The sequence below is a fragment of the Trachemys scripta genome, chromosome 17 (assembly GCF_013100865.1).
Source record: "Trachemys scripta elegans isolate TJP31775 chromosome 17, CAS_Tse_1.0, whole genome shotgun sequence".
Taxonomy (NCBI): Eukaryota; Metazoa; Chordata; order Testudines; family Emydidae; genus Trachemys; species Trachemys scripta.
The window spans coordinates 13,140,577-13,155,099 of NC_048314.1; the positions used below are offsets into that span (position 1 = coordinate 13,140,577).

At 48.3% G+C, this 14,523-nt stretch overlaps 2 protein-coding genes across 3 annotated transcripts in view; one reads left to right on the forward strand and one right to left on the reverse strand.

Annotated features, from left to right (window-relative positions):
* On the reverse strand, nt 1-12,178 carry TTC16 (tetratricopeptide repeat domain 16). Its single transcript, XM_034793638.1, has 13 exons — nt 11,388-12,178; nt 9,624-9,802; nt 8,927-9,105; nt 7,703-7,793; nt 7,241-7,384; nt 6,575-6,675; nt 6,346-6,475; nt 4,274-4,488; nt 3,844-4,085; nt 2,640-2,781; nt 2,348-2,513; nt 1,322-1,464; nt 1-1,022 (listed from the first exon to the last, which is right to left on the reverse strand). The coding sequence occupies exons 2-13, from the start codon at nt 9,663-9,665 to the stop codon at nt 833-835; spliced, it is 1,785 nt and encodes a 594-aa protein (XP_034649529.1). The 5' UTR covers nt 9,666-9,802; nt 11,388-12,178; the 3' UTR covers nt 1-832.
* PTRH1 (peptidyl-tRNA hydrolase 1 homolog) overlaps nt 12,076-14,523 on the forward strand; it is a 7,937-nt gene continuing 5,489 nt past the window's right edge. The window contains exon 1 of one of the 2 annotated variants that reach the window (XM_034793641.1): nt 12,076-12,276. In XM_034793641.1, coding sequence (XP_034649532.1) covers nt 12,181-12,276 — 96 coding nt within the window. In that variant the 5' untranslated portion in view covers nt 12,076-12,180. Of the gene's footprint in view, nt 12,277-12,723; nt 13,660-14,523 lie in introns of those variants that run through there. The other variant, XM_034793642.1, reaches the window with a different exon arrangement.

Sequence of the window (14,523 nt, forward strand, 5' to 3'; positions counted from 1 at the left end):
AGTTAGCAGTGACATTTTCATCTTAAGAGGGAGAACCCAGTTGCCACAGTCATTTTTTCCTTGGGTTCTCACGGTCAACTTCCTCATCTGTTTTAACACGAATTGAAACGGAAACCTTTTTGTTGTTGTTTTGGAAACCAGGTTTAGCACTCTCCTCTCCACCCAAGTCAGAGCAATTGAGGTGAGAGTTTGGGGTACAAGGGACAGGCATAACTTCACAAAACTTTCAATACATGGCATATGTATGTCAGCCACCCCGCGTGAACTGCATTAGATTAACACCTCTGGTTTAAGAGTTTATCCTAATCAAAGCATTCCTCCTGCTCAGCCTGCATTCAGATGAATGCAGTGCGCAGAGATCATTCACAGCTAGTCTGCTTTCCTGTCCAAATCTTATCACTGTGTAGGAACAGCCCCTTAGATGTTCACCTCTAAAGCAGCAGTGTTACAAGTTTCTTATAAATTCAGCACCCTTCTGTGGCACTAGGTTGTAGGACAGCAAAGCCTGGAAATATAGTGACTTCTGGGAAAATTGCCTAAAATTCTTGGCAGAGCTGGCTTTCCTGCTTTGGGAAGACAGCTCCTAGGCTACCTGGACAATGGCTGGGTCCACACCTTGCAGGAAGAAAGGATATCTGTGCAGATACCAAAAAAATAAAGATGAAAAAACAGGAGGGGGCTACAGAGAAAGTGAAGCGAGAGAAGCCATATATTTATTAGAGCCGAGGTAGCAGGAAAGGAGTCTAAATGCACCTACTTTCCATTGAAACACAGCTTAGTGTCTGTAACCCAGGCAGCTCAGGTGCTCTGTACTCTGACTTTTCCTGCCTTCTCACCTTTTCTCCTCCAAGACAGGTTCACTTACTTTACTCACTGTCCTTCTGGAGCTGGCTATCTGCTTGTACAGTTCATGTTCTGTGGCACAAGGGCTGATGACGCTCTCTGAATCCTGCAGGGCTCTCTCAGGATCTTCAGTCTGAGCACCTGGTTCCTTTGGTTCATCCTCCAGAGCTCCAGGTGGCCTGTAGGGGCACACATAAGGCAGAGAACTTACTTTGCAGAGTAGCTGCAAAAAGTGATGCATGAACAGATCCCCTCAGAGACCGCTGTGATCTAGTCCTTGTGACAAGATTCACAGTCTACAGAAAGATGGCAAGTTACTGTCCTTGTAGGATCACAAAGGGACAAAAAAACTATCTGGAATAAATCTGTCACTCCTGCTTCCATTGAAATCAGTGCAAATTTTGTGGTTGACTTGGGTCCTGCTTATTAGATCTTCAAAACAACTTTAGCAGACCTGTGCCCATTGGCTTCTCCGTACCATTTGAGTTTAGCTCGACTGTTGGAGTAGGGGCAGGCTTGAAGCTTTCTTTCCAAGATTGTTTTGGCAACCTCCGCAATCTTGCTGCTAATAATATCCTGGATGGGCTGTCCTGGAAAGAGGCTGGTCATAACAGGTAGGACCTGCAGAGGGAATGAGATCAGTTGAATGGCCAGGTGTGTGCTGAAGGTAAAAGTTCTTCCTCCTTCCATCATCAGATAGGGCTGCAAGGATTAAGCTGTGCAGTTCCCATGAGAGCAGCCAAACACTTGCATAAGTTACATTAAAAATATAGTTCTAGCGTTTTTGGCCAGAAGGGACAATCAGATCATTTAGTTTAATCTACATTGCCCGGGCCAATAGCCATCCTACCCCAAATCCAACCACCAGAATCAGACCAGAGTATTACAGCCATGAGGCATGAGCCTCAGTGTTAATTTTTTTTTTTTAATCCAAATGAAATCTTGCTAGTGTAGAAATTCTGGTTTTAAATTTAAAGAAATATTTAATCCACCAAAACCTTTCGGGGAGGGGTATACTCAACGGCCTGCAGTACTTTGTTTAGCTAGCACGGTAGGTGGATGTGGGATTTTATTTTTCCACTGAAGCCCTGGTCTTGTTTCCTGATAGCTCCTAGTCACAGGGGGCTGCATGCTCTGAAGCCAGATGCATCATGAGCAGCTTGAAAACACATTACAAGAAACTGGAGTTCTTGGTTTATAGGCAGCAGGAAAAAAAGCCTCCTTAGGTTTTTAATTTTAGCAAATAAATGCTGCAAACCCCAAACCCTAATCATCATTATCTGTATTACTGTAGTGTGAAGGAACCTTGGTCCTAGACCAGGACCCCACTGTGCTTGGCACTGTACAGACACAGAACAAAGACAGACTGCAAGCTCCTTAGAGCAGAGACAAAGTGTGCGTGTCCAGGAGACGGCACAAGGACTATGGGCCCAAACGAATAGGGTGTCACAGATTTTCACTACTTGGTCAGTGTCTGGCACAGGGAGTGGTGTCAGTGAGGTACCGCTTCGTTTTCAGGGTCCAGCAACAGAGCTATGATCACATCCTCCTTAGCACTCATCTCATCCTGCAGGAACAGGCGGCTCTTGGCCCGGTGCAGGTAATAGTGTGGCAGGCGAGGGTTGCTCTCGATAGCACCAGAGAAACAGTATACTGCCCGCTGGTATTTTCTGGGGGGAAAGATACAGGGAAACAGAAGATTCTGTCAGGTCTGCTGAATCCCTAGGCAGTGTGAGCTAGGGGGGATAAGAACTCTGTCAACTGGATGTAAGGTGCAGTGAGCCATACCAACATACCTCTGCTTGTGCTCCTGCAATCCTAGTTCATCCAGCAACATACCAACGCGTCTTCGCAAACTAAAGTCCATTGGACTCAATTCCAGCGCCTGCTGATAATCCGCCAAGGCAAAGGTTAGCTCTCCCAGCCTGAAGAGGCAGTCTGAAGTGGAGCACACAGATTACTTTAGCAAACAGCAAGCTGAGGTCAGTATTTGAGTGTCTTGGGATGTTATAGCTGCTACAAAGGCCAGTAATTGATGCTGTCCTGTTTGCTCTCTCTGTCTCTCTCCAAGTCTATATAAAATGCTACAACAACATGTCTCTACAGTGCCTCCCATCCTGAAGGCTCCAAAAGCTCTGTAGAAACAGAGAAACAACTGGACAAACAGTGCTATAGGACATCTAGATATTATTCACTGAAATGCAGCCACCTGTAGGGCGGAATGCAACAGCAGTTCAACAGTGTTTAGAAACACCATGTAGCAATCAGCAAACGACAGTGGGATTTTAGGGAGGCAGAATGTAGTTTCCAATTTGGAATTAACCAGGTGACAACCTCAACTGTTGCAAAAAGTTCCATGGGCTCTTTCCTGGTGATAAATTGGATGAGATGGGAATGTGAGAGCCCAAGCTAAGAAGGTGCTTCCACTACCACAGGTGGGGAATGAGTCAGTGATAATCATTAACGCTTAGTAGTTACGCAGCACTTTCCATTTTCAAAGCGCTTTACAAGCATTGACTAATTAATCTTCACAACCCCCCATGCAATAGGTATTAGTTACGTTTTAAAGATGAGAAAACAGGGTGCAGAGAAGTTAAGTGACTGCAGTGAATCATTTACAGAATTAGGGATAGAAGCCCAGAGATCTAGCTCCCAGTCCTTTACTCAGACACCACTGCCTCCCTGGTACAGGAGAATGGGAGGAAAAAATGCCACCTGCAGCACCCTTCAAGGTCTCCCATTTGAGCACTGACTATGTTTTACTTAGGAGACCCAACATGATTGCATCCCGGGCGGGGTAGCTATAGGCATTGTATATCCCCCCTCACGTGTGCACCCGTACATACGCAACTACATGGTTCCATTGCTGTCAGCGCACTCACTCATGCACTCCCTTAGAACCAGAAATGTTCCTTGGGATAACTCTTAAGTGAGAGAGAGGATACCTGACCAGGATACCCTCCCACAAACTCAATCGCCACCCAGGAAGAGCCTTGCTACCTCCTCTGTTGACATAGAGTCCCTTCTCGTTCTTCTCCCCTTTCAGGGCTTTGTTGAGGAGCAGCACTGCCTCTTCGAAGAAGCCCTGAGTATAGCAGTGCACTGCAAAGTCGTTGTACGTGAGCAGGAGCTGCCGTTGCGCCTCCGTGGCCACAGCTCCCTCTTCTTCACAGAGCTCTGTGGCCTTGAGGTAATCATCAATGGCTGAGTTGAAGTCTTTGACCCGTCTGTGTAGAGCCCCTCTGCCACGAAGGGAAGAAGGGAGGGAGACAGGATTAGAGCCCACTAGTTAAGGAGAATGAAAATGATTGGGGCGTTCAGAACCTGGAACCAGCACCCAATCACTAGTGCAGACTCCCACTCCCCTCAGTGGGTCACAGATGTGAACGCGAGCCACCTCAGTGAGGACTGGATACAATGGGGTCTCTACCTGAAGATGAAGTACCCTGCATCAAAGGGGCTGTTCTCTATGGCAAAGGTGATTTTGAGCAGGGCATCCTTCAGGTTTCCCTTCAAGGCCTTATTCATAGCCTGGTTCTTGGCTTTCTGTGCTCGTTTCAGAAGCCTCTGCATTAGAATCTGAGCTTCTTCGTGCCGCGGCTCCAGCGCAATGGCCTCTTGGACGTCCTGGTAACACAAGGTAGCCTGGAAACAGAGATTAGGAGAATACTAAGAACTTGCACTCTCCTCCCTCTGTTACCGAACACTTGACAAAGGGTTATCCCCATTTTGCAGACAGGGAATTTGAGACACAGATTTGCCCAAGGCCACACACTGCATCAGTGGCAGAGCCGACACTAGAAACCCAGATCTCCTGACTCCCAGTCTGGTGCTTGCCCACTTGGTTACACTGGGCAGGAGGCAGTTTCTCTGATCTGTCTCGTTCTGTCTATGCATTTGCCACACCGCTGTGAGCAGCTGATAAAACAGGTGGCTCAATGCATTCTCCAGAATCCTACCATTAAGACCCTGGTTTCTAACCGAGGGCACCAGTTGCTTCTGCAGGTGCAGGGCAAGAAGAGTCCCATTTCTAACAGGAAATACAAAACGGAAATAAGATCTCCAGTTACTATCTCTGATCCTCTCAGGGTTGAGGGCACTTCACTTTTGCTGAGCCAAGAAATGTATGATCGCTCATAAAAGAAGAGTACGCTACCCACAGAGTGAGGCTCTGCTTCCATTTCTCTCCCTGCTTTTTATAGACCAAGGAGGGAGAAGGCTCCCAAATGGTGTAGGAGTCCACAGCCAAACGGGAGGGGAAGGTAAGAGCCCTGCCCCAGAGGTGTGGAATCCCACAGCCCAGGAGGCTGTCACCTAGAACGGATAAAAACAATCAGTTTCCCAAAAGGAGTGAGAGTAGCTGGAAAGGTTTAGAATCACGTCTCTTGAAACCAATTTGATGCTTTATGCTAACTCAGGGGTAGGCAACCTATGGCACACGTGCCGAAGGCAGCACGCGAGCTGATTTTCAGTGGCACTCACACTGCCCGGGTCCTGGCCACCGGTTCGGGGGTCTCTGCATTTTAATTTAATTTTAAATGAAGCTCCTTAAACATTTTAAAAACCTTATTTACTTTACATACAACAATAGTTTAGTTATACATTATAGACTTATAGAAAGAGACCTTATAAAAACTTTAAAATGTATTACTGGCACGCGGAACCTTAAATTAGAGTGAATAAATGGTTGGTTTCAGAGTAGCAGCCGTGTTAGTCTGTATCCGCAAAAAGAACAGGAGTACTTGTGGCACCTTAGAGACTAACAAATTTATTAGAGCATAAGCTTTCGTGGACTACAGCCCACTTCTTTGGATGCATATAGAATGGAACATATATTGAGGAGATGTATATACACACATACAGAGAGCATGAACAGGTGGGAGTTGTCTTACCAACTCTGAGAGGCCAATTAAGTAAGAGAAAAAAAACTTTTGAAGTGATAATCAAGCTAGCCCAGTACAGACAGGTTGATAAGAAGTGTGAGAATACTTACAAGGGGAGATAGATTCAATGTTTGTAATGGCTCAGCCATTCCCAGTCCTTATTCAATATGCTCTCTGTATGTGTGTATATATATCTCCTCAATATATGTTCCATTCTATATGCATCCGAAGAAGTGGGCTGTAGTCCACGAAAGCTTATGCTCTAATAAATTTGTTAGTCTCTAAGGTGCCACAAGTACTCCTGTTCTTTTAGTGAATAAATGAAGACTCGGCACACCACTTCCGAAAGGTTGCCGACCCCTGTGCTAACTGATTAACCACAGAGCAACTTAGCTCTTCTCTGTCCTTAGGAAGCAATTCCATATGAAATCCATATGCAGCCTTGCACGTATGCTGTTGCTTCCCATTACTTAGGTCACTATCAATTCACCCAGCAAAGGGTTAAGCCCCACTGTTGTCCGGTAGATTGAGAACTCTGTCGGCCACGTGGGGACAGGAATGACTGGTCTGTGACAATTCCCTGCAGCCAGCACACCCTGGGGAGAGTCAGTGCCCCTACCCGACAGAAGTGTTCATGCAGCTTGGCTCTCAGGATGTACAGATCTGGGTTCTTTGAGTCTTGATCCAGCTCTTCATTGACGAGCCGAAAACAGTCATGGTATCTGTTCAGGGCTGCAAGACAGGCAATGCTAGAAAGAGAAAGAAAGGGCACCATAAAGTACCAGTGAAGAATACAGTTGTTCGAGGGGCTAAGATAAAGACATTCCCTATCGCAAACCCCAGTTTACCTCCTCCTGCGATAGAGTGAGTTGTCAGGCTGCAGCTCTGAGGCTCGAGTGAAGGACTCCAAAGCATCCCAATAGACCTCTTGGTCAAACAGACATTGGCCCTGCGGATTCAAATCACACAGCACAGAATCAGTCTGACTCAGGCCACCTGCCCATTGCTCCAGGTTAACGAAAGAGACAGACAGAGCGTTCTCTTTCTCTCTCTCTCTCTCTCCAACCAATCCAGGAATGGAAGTGCTGCTTAAGAGGAGATGCAGCTGCACTAAATACCACTCCCTCCTAGCTGGAGAGCACTGAGCATGCATGAACCCCAAACGGGACTTTTGGCTCTTCCTGTACTGCAAATAAGTTAGCATGTTGAGAGGGGGCCCCAGCAGACTAGCCATGAAAATGAACAGTAGAAACATGAAACCTTTCAGAGAGGAAGGATTGGACAGAATCCCCTGTCCCCAAATATAAATATGCACAAAGGACTCTCCCTTGGAAATCCAAGCTGATGTTGACTTCCACTTCAAGTAGCATCTCCAGATTTACCTCAAGATCAGAGGTCAGTCACTAGACCCAATGTTCTAATGCTGATACTGAGAGATCAAGGAAAGGCACAGGGTGAGGATGGGGAAGGGGAAGGCTGGTGCCAGCTGGTAGGGGCTATTCTGTACCCTTCACCTGCAGGTAAATAATGAAGGCCATGCGCTCTACATATTCTTCCTTTGCAGAGGACAAGGAATACGCCTTTCTGAGGTTCAGCACAGCAGACTGGAAATCACAGAGCTGGAGAAAGGCTTCTGCCTTCTGTACATAGAACTCCACCTGCAAATGCACCCACAGACATTCTTCAGTCCTTTAGGATAACTTTCTTTCTTAGCCTGTTTATCCTCTATCTGGACACACTGAAACTAACCCTGAGACTCAACACCGCAATCCCGCCCAGACAGATTCTAATATACGCCAATATTCACCTCCCCAATGACATTATCAAATGAAGAATCTTGGAAATGCAAGAGCATTACAGGCTTTGTCCTTCTTGCTGAAGGACTCCATATTCCCTATGCCATGTGAGGTGGGCTTGTACCTTCACCTAACTATGCCTGCTCTGCATTCCCCCTTGCCTAATCATGATCCTCTTACCTGTTGGGGGTTCAGATTAATGGCTTTGGAATAACAAATGACAACTTTCTCCCACTCGCCTTGGGAGAAGAACTCCTTCCCTCTCCGACAGCTGTAATGAGAAGACAGCATTATGAGCTAATGCAGAAGCACATTTCCCCTCCCTTAGGACAGTCACAGACCCATGGGAGCGCTGACTCAGTTTCCCCACCTGTAAACTGGAGATAATGATTCTATCTGCAAGGGTGTTACGAGGCTTAATTCATTATTTGTTAAGCACATGGAGAGCTTTGGGTGGAAGTAGGAGAAAAGAGGGTGACTGTCTACAAGCACACTAGCCAGCGTTCTGAGCCTTCTCAAGATCAAGAAGGAGAATTTGCAGGACCACAGCTCTGCTAATTGACCAGCACTGGCCACCTATTGATTCTGCAGCACTCTGGTGACCCCATTACCCATATGCTCAGGGAGAACAGATTCTAAAATGCAGGAACTGGGGATTACCAGTAGATACTAGTAATGGGATAAAGAGGCTATCATCTCTAGGTCACTAGTTCATATCCTCCTCAGCTTGGTAGTCACCGAAGCCATCTGATGGTTGTTTGGTGGCCTCACCATATAGAGCTGAGAGTCTGTCATGGAGGTTAGAGGACCTATGATTTTCCTAGGTTTTATCCTTGTAAGATGGGCTATGGGTGACTGTCCCTGTTCTGCCTGTCCTGATGTGAGGAAATCCAGGGGCAGTCAGCACAGTGAAACATCAGACAGTATTCCAACTGGCAGATGGCAGTTCAACTGCAGATAATCTGCCCTCACTTTCAGAAAATTACCTAGCATGGCAGCCATTTCTGGTGAAAATTCCCAGCTTAAGTTGCTAGGTCTCATTTCAGTTCAGAGAGGACAGGTAACACCATCACAGCAAGCTCTTACTGGGTCCTAGCTGGCAATCTCAACAGAGACACCAAGGACCAAGCAGGCTGTTCAGCTTGACCTCCCTCTTGCCCACAGAAGGGAACCCTCCAGAGCAGGATTAGGGCACAATGGCTGGACAGAGGAAGCTGCAGCCCATGTGGTACCTGTTCTGTGGATAAATCAGACACCAGTCCCCAGGGCTGTCATTCCAGGACCTCGAACCAGCACTAAGTAAGGTTTCTTAAAAGTTTGGTTCCCAGCCTCCTTGCAGGACATGGACAAGAAAGCAGGTGTTTGTAACAGTGAAAATGTAAGAAGTGTCTGCTGGACACTCACTGCTCCTGTATCCTGTTCTGCACAATCGCTGTTGGGGACTTCACTCCGCTGGGGTCCTTAAGGTCTCGCAAAGTCTGGCTGGACCCAAAGATCTGTCGCAGGGATCTCTCCCGGAGATTCTCTTTGGACACAGCAGTCGGGAACAGTCCTTTAGGCTCTGTCTTCATCTCCAGTCCTACCTGCAGCGAGTGGGGCTAATGGTCACTCTTCCTCTCCACCACCCTGACAGGGGTCTCTGCCCTTGGCCACCTCCCAACAGCTCTAGTCCCCAGTGACCTCTGACCCCCAGTGACCTCTGACCTGTCTCAGCTCTCTCTGCCCCCACCCCAGCTCTGCACCTGGCACTCTGCCCCCGCTCCCAGCTCCCTCTGCCCACCCACTCTGCATCAGTCGCCCTCTGTCCCCACTCCTCTCAGCTCCCTCTACCCCCCCCCCCCCCTCCCCCCCCCAGCTCCCTCTGCCCACCCACTCTGCATCAGTGCCCCCTTCTCCACCTCACCTCCCCGTCCCCCCCCAGTACTGTGCCCTCTGCCCCCACCTCTCTCAGCTCCCTCTACCCCCCCAGCTCTGTGCCCTCTGCTCCAACTCAGATCCCTCTACCCCCCCAGTACTGTGCTCTCTGATGCCCACCCCTCTCAGCTCCCTCTACCCCCCAGCTCTGTGCCCTCCGACGCCTAGCCCAGGCAGCAGTGCTCACTTTGCTCTGCCCTGGCTCCTCCTGCGGGGCCGCCGCCGCCATCCCAGTGGTCGTGTCCCTCGTTGCTAGGCAGGCGGTATCCAGGCAGCTGGGGGCCGAGGGGGTGGGCCCATAGTGAGAAGGTTCCGTGGCCAAGGCAGGATCCCTGCTGCGCTCGCATGGCACCCTGTGAGCCCGGCCTGTGAGTAGGGTGACCAGATGTCCCGATTTTATAGGGACAGTCCCGATTGTTGGGTCTTTTTCTTATATAGGCTCCTATTACCCCCCTCCCCGGCCTGATTTTTCACACTTGCTGTCTGGTCACCCTACCTGGGAGGGAGGGGAAGGGCTTGCAACAGCCCCTCCCATGCTGAAGTCATTAACCTGGGTGATGGGCAAAATCCTGGTGTCCCATCGAACTGCAGCCAGCTGGGAAGGAGAGGCGGTGAACCTGCCCCTGAGCAGGTGGGCTTGTCTGATGGGGGTCAGGACTCCTGGGTTCCATTCCCAGCTCTGCCACTGTCTCACCATGGGCTTGTGGGCACTTGTTTTCCACCAGCACTGCTCCACTGGTGTCTGGAGCAGACCAGACTTTTGCAGTCACCCATGTTCTCTACCCTAGGGTGACCAGTCATCCCATTATTAGGGGCTTTGTCTTATATACGGAACTATAAACATCCCCTCCCTCCAAAAAAGAGTGTCCTGATTTTTTACACCTACTAGCTGGTCACCCTACTCTACCCCCTGGGATTCTGAGACGGATTAGATGACATGATGTTAAACATACCGATAGCCGTCAGGAGTCTGGTTCCACTGCCAATGCAAACATTTGAAAAATCACAAGTCACGCCCCAAATTATGAAACTGGTTTAAAAATGAGGAGATTTTAACATTAATATATTTGGGATTCTTTGCACTTGCCTTCTGGGTTGGGGACATTTAGAGGTCAAGTTTTCAAGCTTTTCTCCCCAGCCTGAGGGCTATAAAGTTACTCCTTTTTCAATTAAATTACCAGGAACTAACCTGAGTCTGGCACTTGGGGCTTTAAGATAAACACCAAAAATCATAGCACAAGAAAATCACAAGAGTTGCCAACTCTGAATCTTGTCTACACTAGTGCTTCCACCAACAGTGGAACTATTGTAATGGTGGCTGTATAAGTACCTTAGATAAATAGATGGCGGGTGATGGGCCATTTATACTAGTTCTATGTCTACAGAAACCTGTTATCTCTATAATTTTCCTCCATTGCTACCACCAGAGCAGCTGTTACCAGTGGTAACAGTACATCGCACTAGTTGTAAGGGATTTCCAGGGTAGCTTTGTTAGTAATAGAGTGATCAGAGTTCAAGGATTTTTATCCTCTAATAATACTTTATGTTTCTCTAGCACCTTCCATCCAAGGATCTCAAAATGGGTGCAGATGTGGTTATGGCATACCACTGAGATTCCTAGGTTCTTCTCCTGGTTTTGCCACAGACTTTTGGCGTGACCTTGGGCAAGTCATTTAATCTCTCTGTGATTCATTTTACCAGCTGAAGCAGGACAATAATTTCCTACGACAAGAGGTTTGGGAGTTCATTTCTTAAATATATGTGAAGTATTTTAAGATGCTTGGTTGAAAAGAAGGGAAGTTCCATTAAAAAAAATATTACTATGAATTAAACCTCACTTTACTCCTTTACAGCTGTATTAACCCCATCTTATAAAAACCGAAACACAAAGGAAATTACCAAAACAATAGAACCCAGCAGTCCTGACTCTTAGATTCCAGCTCCATATTACCTCTGTATGTTCAACAGCCATGTGGACCTGGGTTTAAAGCTGCTATTTACATCTATGATCCAAATGGGTAAAATAATTTGAGAACGGAATCCCATAATGTGGATCATTACAACGTGATGTTCATCCCATAGTAGTGATGGAACTTTTTTCTTGCCCAAATGTCAACTGAGGGAGACTTTTCTGAGGCATCCTTGTCCAGTACTAGTGCCATGCAGCGTGACTGATATTGTGATACACGGCCCTCATCAGCTACAAATGCATGAAAGCTGATTCCATCATGGGACCGACAGGTCCAGGAGGTTGGTCTGACCTGCCAGCTTTGACGCAGCCTCCAGGCATGAATCCTGTGCCTGGTAGCTCTGCCAACAAGCAAGCAGTTGAAGGCGCTTGGTGCATTACATAAGTCACCAGCTCTTCCAGTCTGATAAAGGGACCAGCAAAGATTAAACGAAAGGGTCCTCATATCTGGTCAACCTATCATAAAGAAAACCAAGGGCAGCCGGCTTACAGTGGCTGAGCACTTCCGCCCACAAGGAAGATGGCCACGTCTGCAGACCACGTGGCCTGCGCCCTTCCTGCACCATAATCAAAATGGCAACGCCCATCAAACCACGTGGTGTGAATCCCTTCTGCCCGCAAACAAGATGGCACTGCCACGTGGTAGGGTGCGGTCTTTGTGATTGGTCGCAGTGGGCGTGACGCTTTAGAAGCGGCGAGGCTGCTCCTAAGGGGTGCTTGTGGCCTGAGATCTCAGCGGCGCCCAGTCGGCCGCTCGGCTGGGGGAAAGCGGGGGATGCTGCGGCCGCTGCCCAAGCGCCTCGGGAGGTTACTGAGCCGCACCATGAGCCACCGCGAGGCCGATCCGCGCGCCGCCGGGAAGCGGGTCCTGGTAGAGAGTGGGCGGAGGGAACACTTCCGGGGTCACCGGGGGAGAGCAGGCGCGGGAGGAGGGATCACTTCCTGGTCACGGGGTGGATGGGGTCAAGGGAAGGCAGCAGGTCCCGTGGGGGAGCCAGGAGCGCCAGAGAAACGGAGCCTGGGCCCCAGACACCCCCGCAGGCTGTAGAAACTCCAGGGCCCACCTGTGCCACAACAACTGTTTTCTCCATGTAAAATCTGAGCTGGCATTAAGGGGTAGGAAGCAGGGCAGTTGCCTGGGGCCCACGGCATAAAGGGCACCATGGAACTTGTCAGGCTTCAGCCCCAGGTGTTGGAGCTCAGGGCCCCAGGCTGCGGTCCTGCATGGTGGGGCTTCAGCCTTCTGCCTGGGCCCTAGCGAGTCTAATGCCAGCCATGCTTGGCGGACCCCCTGAAACCAGCTCGCAGCCCACCAGACCCTGGTTGAGAACTATTGTGCTGGAGGATGTCAGCACAGCCCATGGACCAGCACAGCCCAGCCCCTTAAGTTCCCCAAGCTGCAGGAGAAATAGCTCTGGGCATCGCTAGCCCATGGGCGGGCTAGCTGCTTGTTGGAAGGCCGGTTTTCTGTTCCACATACTGTCCCTTGTTGAAATGGAGAAAGTACACTCAGATCTGAAGTGTCGTGAAGCACCCAGTAGGCTCTATACTGGGGGGGAGCATCAGTGCACAGGTCCCAAGATTGTACCGATTTGCAGACAGCAGTTTCAGATGTGACCCCATGTGCCAACTCGCTGCATCTGCATATAGATACACACCTTTAATTCTAAAACCATGATTCAGAACTGTATTTGAGTGGAACAAAATAGAAGTTAACAAATAGCATAATCCAGTCATAAATTCTCCAGCCTCTTTCTGACTCTGTAGACTATGTACTTTGTAGGAGCAATTCCATCTCTTGAACCTTCCTCCCTTTGACCCTTATATGACTAATGAGAACATTCACAGTGACATTGGATAAGATAAAATATGCAAGGGGAGTGACAATTCAAGACTAAAGCCAATGTTTGACAGGTTAAGAAGAAATTTCCCCCATGATCAGGTTATTTTCTAGTTGCCCACTATTACAAGGACCTTGATGTCTTATTCTGAAGTATGGGGTATGAGCCCCATAAGCAGCAGTATACTGATCAAGAGGGACCACAGGTCTGATCTGTTTTGGCAATTTTTATGTTCCCTCCCAGCCGTCCCACAATACACAAGCTACTTGGTTCCCAAAATAATTTATTTTGCTGCCCACCACAAAGGGTTCCATGGATGATAGATTCACAACCCATGTTCTAATAAACTAATAATGAACAGAAAACAAACAAGACTCAGGCCTGCTACCCCACACTTCAATCTATATCTCCTGGTAATCTTTATACCTCTCACTTTCACAACTGCATTAACCTTTGCAAATGTCTCATAGTCAAATGTGATAGTGTCACTATCCAATGTCATATTGTATAGAAGTGCACCATACTTGCCTCTCCAACTACCACCCCTTCTCTCTTTCATCTCTCAACTCATCGAATGCGCTGTTTACAGTTCCTCCCCTCCAATCCAATCCCAGATCTTCTCCAATCCAGCTTCTGTACCTTGCACTCCACTGAAACTACTCTCACCAAAGTCTTTAATGACCTCTATCTAGCCAAAGGTCAGAACCAGTACTGCAAGCTCATTGACCTGTCATCCGCCTGTCAGCCAGGATGTTGGAATCTTCTCCTCCCTTGGCTTGTCTGACTCCATCCACTCCTGGTTCTCCTCCTTGATCTGTAATTGCTCCTTCAGTGTGTCCTTTGGAGGATCTTCCTCAACCCTCACTCCTTCTGTGGGTGTCCTTGGTTCCCTTCTCATCTCTGGGTAATCTCATCTGTGAACACAAATTTAGCTACCAGCTCTATGCTGAGGACTCCCAGATCTACTTTTCTACTCCAGACCCGTCTTCTTCTTCCAAACTAAAATCTCATCCTGACTCGGACATCTGGTGGATATCTAGCTCAAGCTCAACACGGCTAAACAGAGCTCTGAATCTTTCCCCACACGCCCTCCCCACCATCTCCTTTCTTGATCACGGTGGACACTACCACCATCCTGACTGTCACTTAGATCTATAACCCAGGTGCCATCTTTGACTCTGACCTCTCAGTCCTCACATCCAGGCTGTCTAAGTCTTGCCAATTCTTTCTGCATAATATCTCTCATACAGAGCCTTTCCTATCCATCCACACACATA

Coding starts and splice junctions, on each gene's coding strand:
- TTC16 (XM_034793638.1), bottom strand. CDS start 9,665: ATGGCGGCGGCGGCCCCGCAGGAGGAGCCAGGGCAGAGCAAA. Junction 6,476..6,574: donor TCACTCTATCGCAGGAGGAG/GTAAACTGGGGT, acceptor TTCTCTTTCTAG/CATTGCCTGTCTTGCAGCCC. Junction 1,465..2,347: donor TGGACCCTGAAAACGAAGCG/GTACCTCACTGA, acceptor TTCCCTCTGCAG/GTCCTACCTGTTATGACCAG.